This window comes from Lutjanus erythropterus, chromosome 21 (assembly GCF_056507025.1).
Source record: "Lutjanus erythropterus isolate fLutEry1 chromosome 21, fLutEry1.hap2, whole genome shotgun sequence".
NCBI lineage: Eukaryota > Metazoa > Chordata > Actinopteri > Lutjaniformes > Lutjanidae > Lutjanus > Lutjanus erythropterus.
The window spans coordinates 12,359,236-12,383,683 of record NC_139337.1 but is presented as its reverse complement, the minus strand read 5'-3'; the positions used below and the strand labels follow the sequence as shown (position 1 = coordinate 12,383,683).

The following is a 24,448-nucleotide window of genomic DNA, read 5'->3' as shown; positions in this document are numbered from 1 at the left end:
AAAGTACAAAATAAGTGCAGTACCTAATATAAATGTGCTTAGTTTAAGTCTAATAATGATTACAACTCTGAACTAATGCAAGATGAAAATTAATGGTCCTTTAGCGGAATTTTGCTCCGGGCCCCATGGAGGTCAGGACCGGCTCTACAGACAGTGACACTGAACTTCTTCCTGCAGTGTCCAAAACACGTAAACATTCAGAGCTTTGTCCATCAGTTGGTGACCGACAACAAAGCCACGGCCACCGCATGGCCCACTGAGCACAGGTATGGAATGTAATATTTGCACATTTTGTAAGGCTGGGTCATACTAGTATAGCAATACCACTTTATCTGTTTACTTCATTACAAGGAAACCTCCAACATTTAAAGATTTACTTAGTACAGAAGTAAAACTAAAAGTGTTCAAAGTAAAAGGAGTCACTGAGCAAAATGGGCCCTGTATTAATGAATTATTACTGTTGCAATAACATGTAAACACTACTTTAAGATTATACTTGGCAAACATGGAGTTAATTTTAAAGCCTCTGGACACCCACACTGTTTCCAGTTATTTTGGTTGATTAGACCTCTGCTGGGGTTGAAGAGCGGTCTCATCTACCAAAAACAATAAAGGTGTGATCTATCCTACCTTAACAGGTATAACAAAGCTAACAGGAGGCTCTGCCAGACGCCAAATGGTTTGAGAATAATTTTAATAAACTGATTACATTTTTGTCTGTCTGAAGTTAAAAAAAAAAACAGCTGTTGTGTGGTGAATGTTGTGGGTGTATATGTGTGAAAGTACAATGTACTGTATTAATGGAAGTATAAAGTAGCATAAAAATGGATATACTATTATATTGCATGTTGAAATGTACCACTGCTATCGACAGTAATCAGTACACTATTACTGAAAAACTCAGTTTTCTTATTTTCCCATTTCAAGTAAATGCATCATGAGCGTTTACTTTCAATGTGATGAATGTGGCAACCTGATTGGTCCAGAGTGATTTGTCGCGGGATAATGTGGAAAGTTTTTTTTTAATGATTTATTAATAGTTTAGTACCGAAGAAATCCCTAAATCTTGATAATTTCCCTCAAGGTATTTGTTATAAATCTAAACAGTAAATATGTTTTACTATCCAAATGTCCTCCACCGCCACTCTGGATGTTTTTCAACAATTTGGTGAGTTTAAAAAACTGCTCATTAGTTTGTCCCTAGAAAGACAGAAAACCCGAGTGTTAACTTACCTACTACAGCAAGTATTCTTCAGCTACACGGCAGATTAGCCTGTTAGCAAATGTTTATTCCTAAACTTTATAAATATGTTTTGTTTTCTAGGTTAGCAGCCACCAGAGGTATCAAGGTGACTCGCAGAGAGCTTCTCAAAGTCAATGTCGGGCGAACATGGTGAGAAAATCCACAGACCAGCAGCAGCATTAACCTAGACCATATAAATGGTGTGTTTAATTTTAGTATTGTATATGATTTTTTTATCAGCCTCATATTTAATGTTGGTGAATTTTAATATTATGAGTTTGCTGGGATGCATCTTTAGCAACTTGCGCTCAAGCAATTTGTAGTTTAGTGCGGTGTAAATGTTTTTTTTTTTTTTTTCAGGGCTACACCTAACGATTTGTCTATAAATTGTCAGAAAATTGTGAAAAATGTCAATCAGTGTTTCCCAAACCCTAGGGTGACGTCAGCTGATATAGTTCGGTAAAGTTAGAAAGACATTCACAGATTCGGACTTCCGGCATCAATAACTCATTAGTGATACGTTGTCAAAACATAAACGAGGCATCTTTCCCATCGTTGTAAGGTAGACAATGTGCTACAAGCCCAGTTTTATCAAAAGTAGCTATCTTTCAAGCTGCAGAAATAACATTGGTGTCTATGAGCAGCCGGCTGTGAGACGAGTGGATAGGGACCGTCTGCAAATTGCAAAACCGCTACAGCAGCGAAGAGAAACACTACACAGATATTCAATAACTTCACTCTTAGACAATGTTGTGTCACCAAAATCACTGCAGCCATCAACTGGCTGCTGCTGATCGTACTACAACACTTGGTTTGATATTAAAAGCATTTTTTCAGAATTTTAAGAAATTTTATTAATAATAAAATGTAATAACTTCTCTTTTAAGTACTGTAGTGCCACCAAAATCACTGCAGCCATCAACTGGCTGCTGCTGATCGTACTACAACTCTTGGTTTGATATTTTTTTAAAAAATTCATAATTTAATGGAGGTTTTATTAATAATAAAATTTAATAACTTCTCTTTTATGCACTGTAGTGTCACCAAAATCACTGCAGCCATCAACTGGCTGCTGCTGATCATACTACAACTCTTGGTTTGATATTAAAAACATTTTTTCATAATTTTAAGAAATTTTATTAATAATAAAATGTAATAACTTCTCTTTTATGTACTGTAGTGTCACCAAAATCACTGCAGCCATCAACTGGATGCTGCTGATCATACTACAACTCTTGGTTTGATATTAAAAGCATTTTTTCAGAATTTTAAGAAATTTTATTAATAATAAAATTTAATAACTTCTCTTTTATGCACTGTAGTGTCACCAAAATCACTGCAGCCATCAACTGGCTGCTGCTGATCATACTACAACTCTTGGTTTGATATTAAAAACATTTTTTCATAATTTTAAGAAATTTTATTAAGAATAAAATGTAATAACTTCTCTTTTATGTACTGTAGTGCCACCAAAATCACTGTAGCCATCAACTGGATGCTGCTGATCATACTACAACTCTTGGTTTGATATTTTTTTAAAAAATCATAATTTAATGGAGGTTTTATTAAGAATAAAATGTAATAACTTCTCTTTTAAGTACTGTAGTGCCACCAAAATCACTGCAGCCATCAACTGGATGCTGCTGATCATACTACAACTCTTGGTTTGATATTTTTTTAAAAAATCATAATTTTATGGAATTTTTATTAATAATAAAATTTAATAACTTCTCTTTTATGTACTGTAGTGCCACCAAAATCACTGCAGCCATCAACTGGCCCCTGCTGATCATACTACAACACTTGGTTTGATATTTTTTTAAAAAATCATAATTTTATGGAGGTTTTATTAATAATACAATTTAATAACTTCTCTTTTATGTACTGTAGTGCCACCAAAATCACTGCAGCCATCAACTGGCTGCTGCTGATCATACTACAACTCTTGGTTTGATATTAAAAACAATTTTTCATAATTTTAAGAAATTTTATTAATAATAAAATGTAATAACTTCTCTTTTATGTACTGTAGTGCCACCAAAATCACTGCAGCCATCAACTGGATGCTGCTGATCATACTACAACTCTTGGTTTGATAGTTAAAAAAAAAAAATCATAATTTAATGGAGGTTTTATTAATAATAAAATGTAATAACTTCTCTTTTAAGTACTGTAGTGCCACCAAAATCACTGCAGCCATCAACTGGCTGCTGCTGATCATACTACAACTCTTGGTTTGATATTAAAAACATTTTTTCATAATTTTAAGAAATTTTATTAATAATAAAATGTAATAACTTCTCTTTTATGTACTGTAGTGCCACCAAAATCACTGTAGCCATCAACTGGATGCTGCTGATCGTACTACAACTCTTGGTTTGATATTTTTTAAAAAAATCATAATTTAATGGAGGTTTTATTAAGAATAAAATGTAATAACTTCTCTTTTAAGTACTGTAGTGCCACCAAAATCACTGCAGCCATCAACTGGATGCTGCTGATCATACTACAACTCTTGGTTTGATATTTTTTTAAAAAATCATAATTTTATGGAATTTTTATTAATAATAAAATTTAATAACTTCTCTTTTATGTACTGTAGTGCCACCAAAATCACTGCAGCCATCAACTGGCCCCTGCTGATCATACTACAACACTTGGTTTGATATTTTTTTAAAAAATCATAATTTTATGGAGGTTTTATTAATAATACAATTTAATAACTTCTCTTTTATGTACTGTAGTGCCACCAATATCACTGCAGCCATCAACTGGCTGCTGCTGATCATACTACAACTCTTGGTTTGATATTAAAAACAATTTTTCATAATTTTAAGAAATTTTATTAATAATAAAATGTAATAACTTCTCTTTTATGTACTGTAGTGCCACCAAAATCACTGCAGCCATCAACTGGATGCTGCTGATCATACTACAACTCTTGGTTTGATATTAAAAACAATTTTTCATAATTTTAAGAAATTTTATTAATAATAAAATGTAATAACTTCTCTTTTATGTACTGTAGTGCCACCAAAATCACTGCAGCCATCAACTGGATGCTGCTGATCATACTACAACTCTTGGTTTGATAGTTAAAAAAAAAAATCATAATTTAATGGAGGTTTTATTAATAATAAAATGTAATAACTTCTCTTTTAAGTACTGTAGTGCCACCAAAATCACTGCAGCCATCAACTGGCTGCTGCTGATCGTACTACAACTCTTGGTTTGATATTTTTTTAAAAAATTCATAATTTAATGGAGGTTTTATTAATAATAAAATTTAATAACTTCTCTTTTATGTACTGTAGTGCCACCAAAATCACTGCAGCCATCAACTGGCTGCTGCTGATCATACTACAACTCTTGGTTTGATATTAAAAACATTTTTTCATAATTTTAAGAAATTTTATTAATAATAAAATGTAATAACTTCTCTTTTATGTACTGTAGTGCCACCAAAATCACTGCAGCCATCAACTGGATGCTGCTGATCATACTACAACTCTTGGTTTGATAGTTAAAAAAAAAAATCATAATTTAATGGAGGTTTTATTAATAATAAAATTTAATAACTTCTCTTTTAAGTACTGTAGTGCCACCAAAATCACTGCAGCCATCAACTGGATGCTGCTGATCATACTACAACACTTGGTTTGATATTTTTTTAAAAAATCATAATTTAATGGAGGTTTTATTAAGAATAAAATGTAATAACTTCTCTTTTAAGTACTGTAGTGCCACCAAAATCACTGCAGCCATCAACTGGATGCTGCTGATCATACTACAACTCTTGGTTTGATATTTTTTTAAAAAATCATAATTTTATGGAATTTTTATTAATAATAAAATTTAATAACTTCTCATTTATGTACTGTAGTGCCACCAAAATCACTGCAGCCATCAACTGGATGCTGCTGATCATACTACAACTCTTGGTTTGATATTAAAAACATTTTTTCATAATTTTAAGAAATTTTATTAATAATAAAATGTAATAACTTCTCTTTTATGTACTGTAGTGCCACCAAAATCACTGCAGCCATCAACTGGATGCTGCTGATCATACTACAACTCTTGGTTTGATAGTTAAAAAAAAAAAATCATAATTTAATGGAGGTTTTATTAATAATAAAATGTAATAACTTCTCTTTTAAGTACTGTAGTGCCACCAAAATCACTACAGCCATCAACTGGCTGCTGCTGATCGTACTACAACTCTTGGTTTGATATTTTTTTTAAAAAATCATAATTTAATGGAGGTTTTATTAATAATAAAATTTAATAACTTCTCTTTTATGCACTGTAGTGTCACCAAAATCACTGCAGCCATCAACTGGCTGCTGCTGATCATACTACAACTCTTGGTTTGATATTAAAAACATTTTTTCATAATTTTAAGAAATTTTATTAATAATAAAATGTAATAACTTCTCTTTTATGTACTGTAGTGCCACCAAAATCACTGTAGCCATCAACTGGATGCTGCTGATCATACTACAACTCTTGGTTTGATATTTTTAAAAAAAAATCATAATTTTATGGAATTTTTATTAATAATAAAATTTAATAACTTCTCTTTTATGTACTGTAGTGCCACCAAAATCACTGCAGCCATCAACTGGATGCTGCTGATCATACTACAACACTTGGTTTGATATTTTTTTAAAAAATCATAATTTTATGGAGGTTTTATTAATAATACAATTTAATAACTTCTCTTTTATGTACTGTAGTGCCACCAAAATCACTGCAGCCATCAACTGGCTGCTGCTGATCATACTACAACTCTTGGTTTGATATTAAAAACATTTTTTCATAATTTTAAGAAATTTTATTAATAATAAAATGTAATAACTTCTCTTTTATGTACTGTAGTGCCACCAAAATCACTGCAGCCATCAACTGGATGCTGCTGATCATACTACAACTCTTGGTTTGATAATTAAAAAAAAAAATCATAATTTAATGGAGGTTTTATTAATAATAAAATGTAATAACTTCTCTTTTAAGTACTGTAGTGCCACCAAAATCACTGCAGCCATCAACTGGCCCCTGCTGATCATACTACAACACTTGGTTTGATATTTTTTTAAAAAATCATAATTTTATGGAGGTTTTATTAATAATACAATTTAATAACTTCTCTTTTATGTACTGTAGTGCCACCAAAATCACTGCAGCCATCAACTGGCCCCTGCTGATCATACTACAACACTTGGTTTGATATTTTTTTAAAAAATCATAATTTTATGGAATTTTTATTAATAATAAAATTTAATAACTTCTCTTTTATGTACTGTAGTGCCACCAAAATCACTGCAGCCATCAACTGGCCCCTGCTGATCATACTACAACTCTTGGTTTGATATTAAAAACATTTTTTCATAATTTTAAGAAATTTTATTAATAATAAAATGTAATAACTTCTCTTTTATGTACTGTAGTGCCACCAAAATCACTGCAGCCATCAACTGGATGCTGCTGATCGTACTACAACTCTTGGTTTGATAGTTAAAAAAAAAAAATCATAATTTAATGGAGGTTTTATTAATAATAAAATGTAATAACTTCTCTTTTAAGTACTGTAGTGCCACCAATATCACTGCAGCCATCAACTGGCCCCTGCTGATTATACTACAACACTTGGTTTGATATTTTTTAAAAAATCATAATTTTATGAAGGTTTTATTAATAATACAATTTAATAACTTCTCTTTTATGTACTGTAGTGTCACCAAAATCACTGCAGCCATCAACTGGATGCTGCTGATCATACTACAACTCTTGGTTTGATATTTAAAAAAAAAATCATAATTTAATGGAGGTTTTATTAATAATAAAATGTAATAACTTCTCTTTTAAGTACTGTAGTGCCACCAAAATCACTGCAGCCATCAACTGGCTGCTGCTGATCATACTACAACTCTTGGTTTGATATTAAAAGCATTTTTTCAGAATTTTAAGAAATTTTATTAATAATAAAATTTAATAACTTCTCTTTTATGCACTGTAGTGTCACCAAAATCACTGCAGCCATCAACTGGATGCTGCTGATCATACTACAACTCTTGGTTTGATATTTTTTTAAAAAAATCATAATTTAATGGAGGTTTTATTAATAATAAAATGTAATAACTTCTCTTTTAAGTACTGTAGTGTCACCAAAATCACTGCAGCCATCAACTGGATGCTGCTGATCATACTACAACTCTTGGTTTGATATTTTTTTAAAAAAATCATAATTTAATGGAGGTTTTATTAATAATAAAATGTAATAACTTCTCTTTTAAGTACTGTAGTGCCACCAAAATCACTGCAGCCATCAACTGGATGCTGCTGATCATACTACAACTCTTGGTTTGATATTTAAAAAAAATCATAATAATAATAAAAAATAATCATAATCTTCTCCTTCATGGTGATATGCAGGTTATGCAGACTGAAAAGATCTGAGGTAGAGCTTAATTGAAAGGTGTTCCTGATTGGCTAGTGGCTTCACTTTTGTATCCTTGTGTGATTGGTTTAAACAGAGTGCCCTTGAGGCAGCAATGACATCATCTTTTTCACTTACGAAAAAATATTTTATATCAAACCAAGAGTTGTAGTATGATAAGCAGCAGCCAGTTGATGGCTGTAGTGATTTTGGTGACACTACAGTGCATAAAAGAGAAGTTATTAAATTGTATTATTAATAAAACCTCCATAAAATTATGATTTTTAAAAAAAATATCAAACCAAGTGTTGTAGTATGATAAGCAGCAGCCAGTTGATGGCATTTTGGTGGCACTACAGTGCATAAAAGAGAAGTTATTACATTTTATTCTTAATAAAACCTCCATTAAATTATTATTTTTTTTTAAAATATCAAACCAAGTGTTGTAGTATGATCAGCAGCAGCCAGTTGATGGCTGCAGTGATTTTGGTGACACTACAGTACATAAAAGAGAAGTTATTACATTTTATTATTAATAAAATTTCTTAAAATTCTGAAAAAATGCTTTTAATATCAAACCAAGTGTTGTAGTACGATCAGCAGCAGCCAGTTGATGGCTGCAGTGATTTTGGTGACACAACATTGTCTAAGAGTGAAGTTATTGAATATCTGTGTAGTGTTTCTCTTCGCTGCTGTAGCGGTTTTGCAATTTGCAGACGGTCCCTATCCACTCGTCTCACAGCCGGCTGCTCATAGACACCAATGTTATTTCTGCAGCTTGAAAGATAGCTACTTTTGATAAAACTGGGCTTGTAGCACATTGTCTACCTTACAACGATGGGAAAGATGCCTCGTTTATGTTTTGACAGCGTATCACTAATGAGTTATTGATGCCGGAAGTCCGAATCTGTGAATATCTTTCCAACTTTACCGAGCTCTCAGATATCTTGTTTTGCTCACAACCCGAAGATATTCAGTTTATTGTCATAGAAGAGTAAAAAATCCCAAAAATATTCATATTCACATTTAAGAAGATGGAGTCAGACAATTTTGATTTTCTCACTTAAAAATTACTCAAGCTGATTAATCAATTATCAAAATCAATTAATTATTGCATCTCTAATCCTCTTGAAACTATAGGAGAAGTTACAGAGTTTAATGTTTAATCTTGCTTTGCATTACTACCTAAAACAGTACCAATAGTACAATAGTACAGTAATTTAAACATTTTGTATGTTATTTTTAGGGATCTGGAGCAACTTGTTTAAGATGAAAAAATTGACCTTTTTTTTATAACGTGTCAACGTTTTGTTAAATATTCACAGCGGGGACATTTTGGACTATGTGACAGCTCAGGTTCCTCCACCTCAACCCAACCTGTCAAAGCCTCGGTTCTCTCTCTACCTGTCGTCCCAGCTGCAGTATGGAGTGGTTGTTGTCTACCACAGGCAGTGTGGCTTCCTGCTCGGTAAGGGACAAAGACAAAGTCGTCAAGCAAGCAAGAGCAGAAAGACCAGAAAAAGAAAATTGCTGTTATGTTTCAACTCTCCTCCAAACTACATTCTGCATACACAATATACTATAACTTCCTGTTGGGTTAGAGAGAAGAAATAAGATGGGTAGAGACACAAAATGAGTGATTTCATGTCTTTATTTAGTATAAGAGTTCTATTTATTATATTATATGTAAAGAGTAGAATAAGTATGTTTTATTAAAAGAGGGGGATAAATTCCAGCCGCACTCAGTTAAACAGGAAACATTATTTTCTGTGGGGCGGCTTTCCAAGGTAAGCTTAGGTGAAATGTGAAAATGTTTGTTCAACATATGCAAAACACAGCAGATAAATTGTTTCTATCAGTTGCAGAATGTAGTAATCTCAGAAATGCGGTTTTGGTGTAAAACTGAAACAGTGCTACTGTCACACATCTACAAATCATCCTGGCAAGTCGGATTAAGAAACCAATATAGGGCTGATGAGTGCAATTTCATCAAACACAGCTCAACAGTCTCTTTTCATCTGGTCTTAAATTACACTGTGACATTGATATTGCATCCGACAGATTCACAATCATGCTGTTGTCATGGTTGATGAAAACAGTGAAATACAATGCACAATGTTAAGCAGAAGGAGAAGCCAAGAAATCAGCCACTGTCTGTTGTCTACAGAGGCTCTTGGATTCAGCAACGACATTTCATTTCATTTAATCTACCAGTAGAATAGAATCCCAAACCTGTCACATGCAATTGAGAGTGAATAATGTTTATGCTGTATTTCATAAGCATGGCACATTGGAGTTTGTCTTCCTGGTTTCGTAATATGGTCTTTTTAAAAATGTGATTCAGATATTTTTCTGTGGTGCTCACAGCTTGGACGATGCAATTACTTATTTGTAAATTTGAAAGAAAATCTAAGCTGCACCTTGCAGAAGTAAGAAGAGTATAAAGCAGCTCATCATTTTTAGCTTGTAGACCTTCATACCTGCAAAAAAAACAAAAACAAGCAAAACTGTATGGACAGTCCATCATCACGTGTATCAAAATGAGATGTGACCTAATTGAAGCTCACTGTCCAACTTTTGTCAGGTTGTGGCTGCAGCCATGATACCAGATCCTGTGTTCCTTTCATTGCCTCCTCTTGCGTAGAGACAACGCAGAATGCTTGTATGGTTACCTTTATACTTTTGTCAGGTCACATGTTTTAAACCTGAAATGTGAGATCTCTGCTTCTGCTAAGAGTTGCGTGTGAAAACTTTTAACCCCTTCTCTGTTTTGCAGATGAGGTTCAACAGACCATTGATCGCCTGCTGCGCTGTAAAAGATGCTTACATATTGACATGGAAGAGGGTGACAGGTCTGCACACACACACGCAACTTGGTCATGTGCCGTAGAAAAGTGTTTTGTATGCCGGGGCACCTCAGACTTTAAAGTTCTGTGTCGATCTTGTACGTGTTTGAGGACGTCTGAGCTCAAAAGCATCTGGTGGAATATTTATGAGGCTGATTGTGTTGGGGTTGGAACAAGGACTGTGAAAAGGAGATGGTAGTGTTTTATTGAGTGAGTGCTGGACAAACTGAGCTCTTATTAAACTAATATTTCTTTATAAATCCATGAAACCAACAGCATGGATAAAAGTGTGCATAGCATTTAAACAGCCAGTGCGGCGCTGAACATGTGTTTGATGTTTTAATATTTTGGGGAGTCAAACAAAGCCTTGTAATCACACACATCCAAAAAAAAAGCTTATGGCAGGTACTGAACCAAAAGAAGACAGGAATGAAAATATGGAAGAAAGATCTGCATGCTGTAGTTCCCTTAGGTGTAATTTTTTTTGGCACATCCAGCTAGTGACATTTCAGGTTACTGCGCTTCTTCAACATCAGTGTGGATATGCCAATAAATTGCACTTAAGGGAGCTACTGCATTCAGCCTTTATTCCATATTTTCAGTATGTGGAGTTAACATTGGTGTGTCTTGCTCTCTCTGGCAGGCTGGCCATGGATGTGCCTGACAACCTGTACATAATGGAGGAGGCTGAAGGAGCTCAGGATCCTTTCTTTGGTCTCATGGAATCACACCAGCTGCCGAGCCCCTTTAAAATACACCAGGTACATTAATAATACGTACACCAGTACAGCCTACTGTATGTGTTGATGCGGCCCTGAAATATCTGTCCATGTAGTGAAGCTCAAACAAAACTCAGCGAAAATCAAATTTATCTGTACACAGTCACCATTCCCATGTAAGCTGCACTGAATGTTCTCTCTGTAAACATGAGCAGCAGGAGTAGCAGTGACTCTCTATTGTTAAATATAACTGTTATAATAATAGTTGTATCTGGACTGAGAATAGTCTTATTTTAAGGCAGAACGATAAACAAACATAGCCCAGGATACTCAGTATTAAGTATAACCTGTATCCATAACAATAGTAACTAAATGTCTCAGACAAACTGTAGTGTCCAGGGGACGTGGTCACATGTCTGAAGAACAGTTGAAGAACAGTTAATTAATGAGGCAGAGCCTTGTAGACCATCTGTGGTTCTTCTCTTTCATTCTGTTTTGTTTTATAATATGTAATATTTGATGTCCAGAACAGCAGTAAATCGATCAAAGATTCAAGTTACATAATAGTAAAGAGGTTCATCTGACTGCATTCAGCACAAACGCACAGCTGCTAAAAATGATTGTTCTATATTTGGGCTGTGGATGGAAACAAACACACACACACACACACACACACACACACACACACACACACAGTGCATGCCATATGCTATGTAGCCTCGACACAGCAAGATAGGTTGAGGTGATACAATACGATGTTTTACTGAGGCTACTTGTCAGAGTTTTTCCACGTTGTATGTTTATTGACACACAGAATCCAAATCTACAGTAGCCTAGCTTGTAATGATCATAGTCAGGCACATACAAGTGAATCATTGTCTCGTGGCCTTACAAGTGTATGTCACTCCCATTATAACACAGCATATGTACATATCTGTTCACACAGTCTGTTGGTATTCTTCAGACAGAGTAAATCACAATAGACACTCTGACTCTCTCTCTCTCTTTGTACTGTAAATCAGGCAGACATGGCTGAACTTTGTTGTCCACAATGGAAACACAATGTGGGCTTCAGTCACTAACAGAGCAGAACTTGTCAGACTACATAGCATGGGGACAACAAGAACAACAATATGGAAATATTTTATCAGTTGCAATCATGGAATTTAAACAATCCCTAAACTGAACTGTGGCATTCAAAATATAAATTAAAAACGGCTATGTATTTAGATTCTGTTTGTTATATTTCATTATTTTTTAATTTGTATTTATTGGTCTTCAAATAAGTTTAACAGATAATTACAATGGACATGGCATTTATGTGTTTTGCAAATAGAGCAAGGAGGACACAAAATGCACACAAAAAAGAAATTGGGTTCAAGTAGTTTAAATATTCAGTTTGAGAGGATTCATTGATGTGGTGTGTCCAAAAAAAAGACTATGAATACAGGTCTAAAGCTTACATATGAAGAGAGTAAAAGCTTAGATGCAGGTATTTCCATATTTTGCACAAAAAGAAGAGCATCAGGTATCAGGCAGAATATATCACATGTCATCATATCATGTCAGTTCACTGCAGGTCCAAATCAAACCAAAACAAAGCAGCTTCATCCGTCTGGTACACGATATTATACCTGAATCAGTCTGGTTTTTAACAACCTCTAACTTCATGTTAAACACATTTTGCACATGAAAAGGTAGTTTTCCATCAGATTTAGTTCACATCCAGGAAATGAAAATAAATCTGTGTCTGTACTCTGTTTTGTTATATAATGTTTGTAATGTGTGTTTCCAGCCCATGTCGGTGATTGAAGAGGCAGGTTCACAGCACTCCCTGGTGCCCAGTTCCCACACCACACTCAACGACGAGGGTGAGACTGATATTTTAACATTTGAAAGACTACCTGTAACCCATTTTAGGGCTGGGGGCCTTTTATGTCCACATTTCAAAAGCTAACATGTCAAAATGGGTTAATGAGGTTGCCCCATTTCAAAGGCGCAAAGAAACTTTGAAGCACTCCTTCCATTTTCTGTGTTTATTAGGGCCGTACGTGTCTCAGAATTTTGTTTTATCCTGTTACTGGAATACACGCTGACGGAAAAAAAATGCTGGAAGGATCTCAGTTTACTGAGAGGTCTCCGACTGATGATTTGAATCTGCAGTTTTCAGGAGGCAGCCCGAGTATTAATGAACCCCAAATCAGTTTCCAACTGCAGAAATGTCATTTGTGGAGGATGTTCGGTTTCAGTTAACTGGCCTACAGTCCGTGAAGAAGGATTTTTTATGTGGATGCTCGTAAACTGTGTTGTGACAGTTGTGATTAAGCGCTTGAAATACAAATTATTCTGATTAGGATTTGTCATAGTCATGGTATAATTATGCATGTTTCTAGTCAAGATAATCATTCTGTGGAGATTTTATAAATGGGTCAATTCATTAGTCTATTTAGTGGATTTTTTTTCTAAATTCAAACTGTTGGTAGAGGACAGCTGACATTTACATTTCTCTTGTGAATAAATGCTCTGTCATCAGCAAATTAAGCTAATTTTATCTGCACAAATTAAATTAAAAACAAATCAGTCCCAGACTAAACCCAGGCCCAGATTTCATTGTCTCGTTTATATGAATCTCAGGTTGTCTCACATCCTTCCTGTGCTACGAACATGTTCAGCTCCTGATCCCTCCTACTGTGTTAAACCAGGTTTCAGGTCACCTCCAGCTGCCATCACCCTGACAGAGAAGGAGCAGTTGCCCGTCACCACTGCTGAGGTAAACGCTCTGTCAGAGCGCAGGGTCAGGAAACATCCCAGTCATCATTTTCAGGCGCAGCAGGCGTCCTGGTGAATCATTGAGCTGGGATGCGGACCGTGTGCTCACAACAAGGTCTTTGTCACAATTTAGCTGCTCCCTTGTTGGTCTTTCCTGTCACTCTTTTCAGCACGCTATGTGATGAAGAAGGGGCATTGAAGCCGGTACAGATTCTGTACTGGTCAGTCTGCTAGTGACAGTGATGTTTTGTTTTTCAGGTCCGTTTTGTGGGAGGTGTTTGTTATTCACTGCTCAAAAAAGAACAGATATTGATGGGAAATGTTTGGGGAGGACGGTTGCTAAAAATGTTTAAAAATTAAATTAAAGGGTTAACAACTGGTCAACATGCCCCTAGTTATGAAGAACAGAGGGAGACCAGTACAGAAGCTAGGCAATGTACTGCTGTGGACAGAGTCAGCAACAAAAGGTTTTTTAGCCACTTAAACTAACATTAATTTTTAGTTAGACCTTTTTCAAGTGAACACTACATTTAGAATATTTTCACTGCTTTACCTTGCTGTCCGATTTTCAGATGAGAAACCACTATCATGAAAGCCAAATATCTCTCTCTGCAATCAGTAACTTTACTTCATAGAATATGGGAGTCAGTTTAAGTGGCTAAAAGACATTTTGTTGCTGAGCCCGTCCACAGCTTCGCTACCGTCTGGAGTGTGCCACTACTCTAGGTAATACACTGACTATTAGTATAAGTACAGTACCTCAAACAACCCCTTAACAAATAATCCAAAACTATCCCTTAAAAAGGTGTAGTGAAGTTAATGGTGTAGGGGAATGTGGATGTAAAACACCTGATGCCTGACTGACTGTCCTGAAATCACCTCTTCATTTCCACAACGCTTAAAAGAAGGTAAAACTATATGATGTTAGTCATAAAACACAGGCCTGTTTCACTACAGTGGGTCTGAGTCTTACAGTACATCCACGCATGATTGGACTCCTCATTCTGTCACTTAAGGACTGATAATGCTCCTCCTAAAGCACAATCAGCTGATGAAGTCCATTTTGGCTTGATAAGATCTGACTTAATTACATCACCCAGCTCTCACAGTTTGTTTGCAGAGATACGTGGCTCACATTTCTGTTGTCCTTCGCCCCCCACTCATCAGCCTGCTGGGTTTATTTTTGCTTTGTATGCAAATATTAACTCATTTCCTTATCTATTCTTCTGTTTATGTTGTTGTATTTTACAGCTGGGTTTTTAATATCAGTTTCCTTACATTATTCATCACTGGACTCCTGCTCCTGTTTGTTTCTTATTCCCGTTGCTTTAATTTTTAATTCTGTTCTTCCGACTTCTGTCACTCTCTAATTGTCACCCTTTTTCTGTATCAGCATTTTGAGGGAGATGACCTTCCTGAAGCAACAGCCAGAGAGATTGACTTGTTGTTGGATCAACCAGACCAGTTCTGTAGAGGTGTGAGCTTCTGTCTTTAATATTTGTCTTTGAGTATGATGAGCATGTATGTCTTTGTGCTTTAGTTATCTGATACGATACTGTGGGTTTGTACTAAATTTAAGGATCTGTGAAGTGCCTTGTTCCACAGTCCTGCGGTGTGTTCCTCTCTTGTAATATGTCTGCAACAGTCAGCCAGGTCAAATTCTTTGTGCCAGAGCTGTAATTGAAAAAAAAAAAAAGCAATTCAGGCTCTGTGAGTGCTTTTGCTGCTACCAGAAAGGGAAGGCTTATTTTCAGGAGACTGTTTCACTTTAGGGGAGAATAGTGAGGGAACATCTCTTAAGTTTGGGAGTTTGCTTTAATAAAACTAGAAAAAATCACATGACTTCCTACTCCTCTTAGTAAAGACAACATGTCAAGTAGCCTGGAATAACCAGACCAAGTTGCAAATTTATAACAATTAGACTAGTTAGTTCATATTCAGTTTCTAAGTGGCATAGACCAAAACACCACAAATGCAAAGCCTTATCAACAAAAGCTTTATTTGCAATTGTCTATTCTTTCAGAGAAAATATGCCATCCAGTGTTTCATACTGATGCAATAGTGGATTCAACAGAAATAGGCCAATAAGGTCGCACTCCTCTGTACAATCATTGGAACTGTGTGTGAATGGGAGGGGAGCCAGATGCATCTGCTAGAGCAAATAAAATATGCACTTACAGATTCGTAGGGTACCCAGACTGCATGTCTGGCACATGCATTTGGTTAGGTAGACTTTGTTTTTACTTTCAGTTCACCTCCTGCTTTAAAACAGCAGTGTGAGAGTAGAAATTTGTTGTGAGGTTTGGTACAACAAGAAAAAACTGGTTTCTAAGTTATTTGATTGTTAATATGTTAATAAGATGAGATTCTTTTGGGGATACTGTTTTCACTGGAACATCTTTGTTTTTCCGTCCACTCATATGTGTTGAACAGAAGAAGATGACCAGCAGAGAGAGGAGAGGACTAGGGATCCTGAGGGAGCCATGTCTTCTATTGATCAGTGAGTCTTGTAAATAAACCCAGACTGACAAATGATTGTCAGACCTCTACAGTGACTACACAGAGCAGAGTGTAAACCTTGTAGGGATACTACCAGCATGCATTGTGTCGGCTACAGCATGTTAACAAACAGGCAAATATTGACAAAAGAACTGTCACATCCTGTATTTCAGGAAAGACTCCAAACATACTGCAGTGACAGTTTATTTTATCATCAGTCCATCAATATATTCAGCTCAGACCTGTAATGACAAACTGTAACTTGACATGTTTCAAGTTTCTGATAGGACTATAAACAGTGACTGACGCACAGAAGAGGATGTCCTGGATATCCGTTATCAGAATATCTGTATGAAGCCCTGACACATGAGCGGACAATAGCTAACAGGCTGAAAGTTGAACCATTTTGTGTACTGTAAACACGCACGTGTCTTATTGTTTCCAGGCTGAAGGAGACGGTGCTGGGAGCAGAGTGGGACAGTGTGTGGCTGCTAGACGAAGAGTCGGGTCAGCCTGTGGGGGTTCCTCTGGCAGCTGTTGCCCTGGAGATGACCCCACTGCGGGTTGCCATGCCAACTCCGCCCTCTGGGGCATCTGGGAAAGAGGGAGACAGAGCAACAGAAAGTCCCAATGAGGAGGTGAGACACACGTGATGCTACTGTTTCACTAGTTTGTTCAGTAGCAGTTTTGCTGTTGTTGTTGTTGTTTGGTCTTAAATTAATTAAATCAAAGATTTACAGTGTGTACGAACTAGTTAGACTGTGAGTGTGAACTAATACTTATTTACACTAATTAGTGTACTTGTAAAAGTAGTAGTCAGAGCCGCTAAACATAAACATAAATGGAAAATACAAGCAATAATAATAATAACTAATTAAACTAAGTCTACTTTTGTTCTCACTATGAACATAGGACAGTGCCTCTTTATGCCATGGCCAGAGACATTGTGTTTTCAGGTTGTACATCCAATTCCCATGAATGGAGCAGCAGGTCTCCCTAGAGGGCGTCTAAACTGTTTCAGGGGAGGCTCAGTGATCACATAGAATAGCCTAAATGTGTGTGATTTGATAAGAGATAATCCAGACATAGATAATCTAATAATTTTTCCCAAAGTCAGAATCTAGTCAATGGCTTTGGACAGATGTTTTTATGTTTTAGTGTGCACTGAAGTCATGTAAAACAACAATATTAGCCTATATTGGCTCTATTGTTGCGCCTATGAAATCAAATAACATAATAATGATCCCATAAAAATCCAGGAATTGATTGAAACAAAGCAAGTTAACTGAGAAGGGTGCCTCTTTCTAAGCTTTGTCTGAGGGGAGGCCACAGTCTCAGACTTAGAAAACCCCTCAGTCTCCCATACTCCTCTGTGAAAGACAGCATGTTCCTCACTGGAAATTACTCAGTGGAATCAAACGTGTCAACACAGTGATGGTCTCAGTTTCAACAAAAATATATCTAATATCTTTGATAAAATTCCTTCCTGGACAGGCACGGGTGTGAACTGGAACTTGGTTGGCGGAGACACAGCCGCGAGGTGGTAATTCTAATTGTTTACCTGCTGTGTGACAGTGACAAAGCGTTTTTCTGGTGTGACAGTTGTCGTCATCTTTAATTTACATTCCAAGTGACTCATGAGCAGCTTGTTTCGTTTTGGAAACAAGTCATGGAAAGCACATGCGGGTGTGTCAACACACAGATTCATAATTTCCAGTTTGTGTGCTGTAGCTACACGGTCATTTCCTTTTTATAGATCCATTGCTGTAAACATTTAAGATGTGTGTTTCTCACTCTGCCATCAGGTGGTTGTTCCTCCTCTTAGGAAGCCCGCTGGAAGCCGCAGGCGTCAGCTGGTGTTTGAAGACCTTGAGGTCCAGATATCTGATGAAGCAATGAAGGAACAGATAGGAAACAAGCTGGCCGAGACCCTGAAACTGGTACAGAAACACACTGACATACAATTTATATGTTTAAGAAGATTTACTTACTTAAAATGATGTTTTTTCATTATTAAATATTCCAGTCATTGAAAGTGAGATTTGGTGCTTGGGTTCTTCTACCCTTTAATCTGCTAATTGAACAGAGTTTATTTAGGTTTTGCTATGATGTCGTACTCATACCAGCACATTAGTTGCAGCCTTTTCTCTCCTTCTCATCTATAAATACCAAAAGCTGTAAATTCTGTATGCACAAACATAAACACACAGTCTTTCAGCTGTTTTGCTGACTGACTGAATTTTCAGTCTTTGCCATTCTGTAATCAAAGTCTTGCCATCAAAGTGTCTATTCACCAGGGTGTTGGTTAATTAAACTCCAGCTCTCCAGTTCTCTTCCTGCTCTCGAAGTCCACTGGGAGAGTCCTCATTGATTTTATTTCCTTCCTTCTTCCTTTCCTTCTTCCCTCTTCCTTCCTTGTTTCTTTAATTTCTTTTGAGACACCATCATTGACTTTTTACCCCTTCTCTCTCGCTCTCCACTGTGTACTAAAAAACAAAAATCCTTTTTGAAACTGTACCATCAAGCTAATATTTTGTTCTTCCTCTCAGTCCGAGGTGCTGCTGGACTTGCCCTCCTTGACTAAGCATGCCAGCCCTGCTCAGCTCTTCAACGCCCCCTGTGGATGTCAGTACTAAGTGCTACACTTCAACCCTGGCTCTATTGACTGATCATTAACACTATTCCTTATCTTTTCTGTTAAATGATTACATTTCAGCAGAATTATAATATTTGTATTTTTAATGTAAATAACTGGTTAATAGATGTTTCCCCTAAGACTATAAGACTGTACAGTATAATGAGTTTGGAAATTCTAGAGAAACAAACAAATAATGCATCACACCTTAACTAAACCCATTAGATCATGTTCTGATATTTAATAAACTGAAATTATACTAAAACTAAAACAAATCAGATGACTGAGATGTGACTAAAACTAAATGACATTATAGTGAAAAGACTTTAAAAAGAATATCAGAATTAACACTGCTGGAAAATGGTACAGTAGAAAACAAACTCCATGTTTAAGCAAGTCAAATGAATCTCAATAGCTTTCAGTTTTACACCTAAAGATTTTACACAACAGACAAACTTTCTGCACAGTCAGAGAAAGTTATCAAGCTCAAGGACATATGCCCATTGCAGAAGCTCAACTTGCACCCTCATAGTGTTTTAGAGTGCCTAGAATATAAATCATCACAAACTGTGTGTATTTTCTAATCAGCAACAACCTTGTAGGGCCTCTGAAACATTTTATTGGTATTGATCACAGCACTTTACAGCAACACGTCGCTGCACCAGCTTTCCACAAACTTTTAATATCAGCCGTGAAGAAAATCGTAAAACACTGATCAAAACCTGCCCTTTGACCCCCCCGCACAGCCCTGCTTCATACTGACCTCTGGTCACTATGGAAACAGCGTGCTTCGCTCACCATCCTACCTGGACATGGAGAGGAACAGCGAGGGGAGGAAGAGGAGGAAGAAGAGTCAGAGCAGGACAGAGAAATACTGAGGACAGAGAGGAAGAGGAAGCACTCGAGCATGAGGGAGGTGAGTTTGTGTGAAGGTGTTTTTTTTTTTCGCCCAGCTCTTCTCCTGGCACCATATAACCACATGAAGCATGGTAAAAATGATTAAAATTGCTATCAAACTGCAATTTGAGGTCTGAGAGGATCTGAGAGGGTGTCCGTGAACACTGTGGCTACAGTAATAAAGGTTACCCATTAGCCAGCTAGCCCGCAGTCGTACTCTGCCAACTCAGTGTTCAGTTCAGTGGTGAGACAAATTAGATTATAAACCTCGTTTCTATTTCATGAAACTCTGCCTCCCTCCCTCTGTCAGATATCCAGTGAGTCAGGACTGCAACCCGCTGAGGGCTCATGTAAGAATCCTTCCTCTCTTCCTCACACATTATATTCACATCATGTTTGGCAGGACAGTAAACGCGTCATTTACTGAATGAAGTCAGCTGTTCATAGTGTGTTTCTTTATGTTTGTGTGTGTAAACAGCTATATCAGATGTGATCCTGGACATGTCCAAAGAGGATAAATCCATGAGCGATGTGATCACTGCGGTCAGCAAATGGTGAGTCTCAGAGGGGTAGACAGACAAACAGCTGGATGGATAAAGAAATACATAACTTTGTGTGCAATTGTGTGTGTGTAGGTCTCCACAAGAGGAGGCCCAGCGACCAATGGAGCCCATAGTGGAGGAGAACATCGAGATGCCCAAGGCTCAGACTGACGCAGAGAGCTGGGACCTGCTCAGGTACTTCATACAATATACACAACACACACACTCAGAACAGAAGTCTGTGGAACAGCATGTTGCAGAAGCACACCTTCATGTGTGACATAAAGCGAAACTGCTTGACGTGAGAACAGGCCTGAGTCATATAAAGATGTTAAATCAGGATCTTGATCTGAGACTCATCTCATCTTAGATTTTGAATATTGTTACATGACACGTGTTGTCTTTTCTGGTTTTATTGGCTGTATTTCAGTAAAGTGATGTTATTTATTAAACGTGCCAGACTGTTTTAGCTGCTCTATTATTTGCCTTTAACCACTTAGTCATCATATCCAAAATGCCTGTGATTATTTATCAAAAATCTCATTTTGTTAATGTTTTATGAAAGCACCAAGAACAATCCCTACAGTATTGTCTCAGTACTGATAAATATTGATATTAAGATATTGGGACAAAAGCCCTACTGTAAAACTGTCAGGTTTGCGCTATTTGAGTGTGTACATTATGTTATTTATGGTAAATGTGTAGATCGATATATATATTGTATGTTGTGGGATAGCCCAAAAATATGGTGATATATTTATGAGCCAGATCACGGAGCCCTATGTGAGAACACAGCTGGTTATTTTGACTCTGGATACGGATGGTAAACAATGATCTATGGCTCAAAGAATTGATTAATGGATTGAAGAATATGATGACACACCAATTAATCTGCTGTTAATGTTGCCTGAGTCTCTTTCATCACCGTCATCTTTTCTAAATGTGAAGATGTTTCTCCCACCCTAAATGATGGAAAATCTGATCTTAAACCATTCCTGGATAATGTTAAATATATGTAATACATATTATTGCGCTCTCCTTTAAATACCAGTCATGTTCTAAAATCTACATTATATCCCAATGTATTTTTCAATTTCATTTATTAATAATATTTCTGTAACACCATGTTATTGGCTAACATAACCCTGTATATTAGACTGTAATGTGCATGGAATCAGACAGTTATATATGACATTTCTTTGCTTTCATATCTGCATTATACATCGGCCATCAGCGACCATTCTCTTTAAATACCAGCATCAGTCACTGAAGAATCCATTTTAGTCGACCACTAGAATATGCTGGACACATTTCTTTGACATTTTTGTCCATCCTGAATCCTGAGATAAATGTTTTGGCTCTGTATTCACGCTGCCAGCCTCCAGTTCCACTTTATTGCACTGCTACTCTCTTATAGTGAGGCTCCAGATTTCAGCATTGTTGCCAGAATCATCCTGAGGCGATAAGTGTTTTCTGACATGGCACGTTACCCTCCACTGTGTGTCTATTTGAATAAAGGTAGACTGTGGCCATTTTTAGTGGGTCTGTGCTCACTGTGGAGAAGAAGAATTAGCTTATACACACATGATGTCGGCGCAAGGCTATCAGACACGGTATCATAGAAAAAAAGCTGCACACTTCCTCCTCAGTGTAAAAACTTAGTAATAATCACAACATTTCGATCCCACTTGGATCTTCTGACCTGATGTAGATTCAGGTCTGTAGCGTGTGAGAGCGTCTCCTGTGTTCACGATGGTCGTACTTTCTTCTGCTGCTGCTGCTCCCCTTCACAAGTTGACAGGTGGTGTTTTCAGTGATGCCCCTCTGCATAACACCTTCCTGATTGCGTGATCACAACATGTTCGGCGTCAGTTATATCTAATACACACTGTATATAAATAAGGTGGGATAAACCCTATTCGCATGGGCCTAGTATTACCTGGGGGCCTCTAGCAATTTATAATGATTGTCATCTTTGATCTTAATCCTGTGTGAATGTCTGTAAAGTAACAATTCCACCACAAATTACCTCCCACATTTCACCAAACACAGATAAAAGTAGTCCTGTGTGAATCAATATCTCTGTCAGTCTGTCTGTTGTCAGACAACTGAACAAGTACGAAATTTGATTGTGACTCGGCAATCAACAGATGTGCTTTGAGATCGGCTATAATGACGTTTAAAATGAGTGATGGCGATGTTAGGCGTGACAAAATGTTGTCATCTTCAAGTACAGCCACACAACATCTGTTACTTGATCTAAATGAGCTGCTAATGTGTCTTTGTGCTTGAAACATGCAGAAAACATCTCTAAACTATATAATTAATGTGGCTGCTGAAGAACAGATGCTGCTTCTGATACATTGGTGTTATACAGAGCTGATATCACATCCAATCAGAGGTAGTTACTCACGAAAGTAAACTCAACGAAAATACAGATTTCTCTCATCCTGTGTGACATTGGGGGTAATTTGTAAATCACATGAAGTTCCCTGGTAATACTAGTCCCCCACAAATAGAGCTGTATTCTAATGTTTACTCCAACAGTGCCTGAGACTTTCAACTTTGTGTAAATGTGTATAAGAAGCCACAACATGTGTAAACTTGTTTTTGTCTTTCACGATGATGCTTTTTGCATTTGGAGAAACACCTGTTGCCTCCAGTGTCACAAGTTCTTCCACTTCTGATGTTTCCTTGCATCTGATTTGAAATTCAAAATAGAAAAAAAAAAAAACAGCCCGAGGGATGAACTTGAGCCACAGAGACATTTCCTTATACAACTCCTCAACCAGGGTCAGACACTGAAACTACTGTAGTGAAATGACTGTAGACTGTGTATAAATATCACAGATTGGACAGTTAGTGTCAATAGATTAGATGTGCTGCAGCTTGTTTGATTCCATGGTTTGTTGTATAAATGAGCAACTGAGATATTTTGACTGGTTTTTACTTGTATGACTCTTTCTGAACAGGAGCTGTATTCACCGGAGTGATATTTCACTGGGGAGTTTCGGTGTCATGTGGTTTTTAATGCACAACCAATCAGTTTTAATTCAGAAAAAAAGAAAACATATCAAATGTTCAATTTCACAAAAGTCATATTATGATTATTACTTATCATAACGAGTATTGGAAGCCTTCTTCATAAAATGTCCATATCAATCATCCAGGTTGAATCCCGCCATGCTCTGCTCACACTGCTGTATGTTTTTTCAGCTGGATCTCATCCAGCCTGCAGAGGTTTGAAGAAGTCACCTTTGGCTCTCTGATGCCCCCGGAGGCGGACCGCACCACTGCAGCTCACACTCTCTATAAACTGTTGGGTGAGGAAATTGATTTCATTCAGTGATGCATAATATACTGGAAATACTGGAAAAACAACAGAACTTTTAATTGCACATTTGAGAATGTTTGCGATGCACTTTAATGCAGCTTCGGTCTGATTTTTTATCAGGTTTCTTCACTGACCTCCCCAGTAATATTCAGTAAAACATAGTGATGATGTTAAACCGTGATGTTTCTCTTCTTCAGAGCTACTGTCTGATGGGCAGGTGACTGTACACCAGACTGAACCCTACAGTCACATCACCATAAACCTTGCAGCCCTCAGGATGACTGCCTAAACATACACACATACACTTAGTCACACTATAGTCCTGCAGTGGTACAGTTGGTAATTTTATCGCTGAATATAATGTTGTTTTATATGTTTTTATGATTGTTAAATTACTTGGAACCAATAAACATTGAGCTTTATTACTTTGCTCCCACTGTTTGAAAAGATGTTAAACCATTTTAATCTGGTTCTAATTTGTTCGCATGGTGGTATTTTTAAAAATTTATAACCACTGAGTTTATT

The 24,448-nt window shown here is 36.7% G+C and overlaps 1 protein-coding gene across 1 annotated transcript; it reads left to right on the top strand.

Annotated features, from left to right (window-relative positions):
• The first annotated feature begins 955 nt into the window (after nt 1-955).
• rec8b (REC8 meiotic recombination protein b) lies at nt 956-24,448 on the top strand. Its single transcript, XM_084747159.1, has 18 exons — nt 956-1,168; nt 1,325-1,393; nt 9,008-9,150; nt 10,459-10,534; nt 11,172-11,289; nt 13,043-13,118; nt 13,950-14,017; nt 15,410-15,491; nt 16,450-16,516; nt 16,961-17,153; nt 18,321-18,455; nt 19,065-19,140; nt 19,897-20,066; nt 20,358-20,397; nt 20,526-20,601; nt 20,683-20,784; nt 23,806-23,912; nt 24,121-24,448. Exons 1-18 carry the CDS (start codon nt 1,113-1,115, stop codon nt 24,210-24,212), a joined length of 1,746 nt encoding a protein of 581 aa, XP_084603285.1. The 5' UTR covers nt 956-1,112; the 3' UTR covers nt 24,213-24,448.

What these genes read in the sequence shown, in the direction of transcription:
- rec8b (XM_084747159.1), top strand. Translation starts at nt 1,113, where the DNA reads ATGTTTTACTATCCAAATGTCCTCCACCGCCACTCTGGATGTTTTTCA. An exon ending in GTCAATGTCGGGCGAACATG is followed by an intron (nt 1,394 to 9,007) that starts GTGAGAAAATCC and finishes AAATATTCACAG; the next exon opens with CGGGGACATTTTGGACTATG. An exon ending in CAGAAAGTCCCAATGAGGAG is followed by an intron (nt 17,154 to 18,320) that starts GTGAGACACACG and finishes CTCTGCCATCAG; the next exon opens with GTGGTTGTTCCTCCTCTTAG.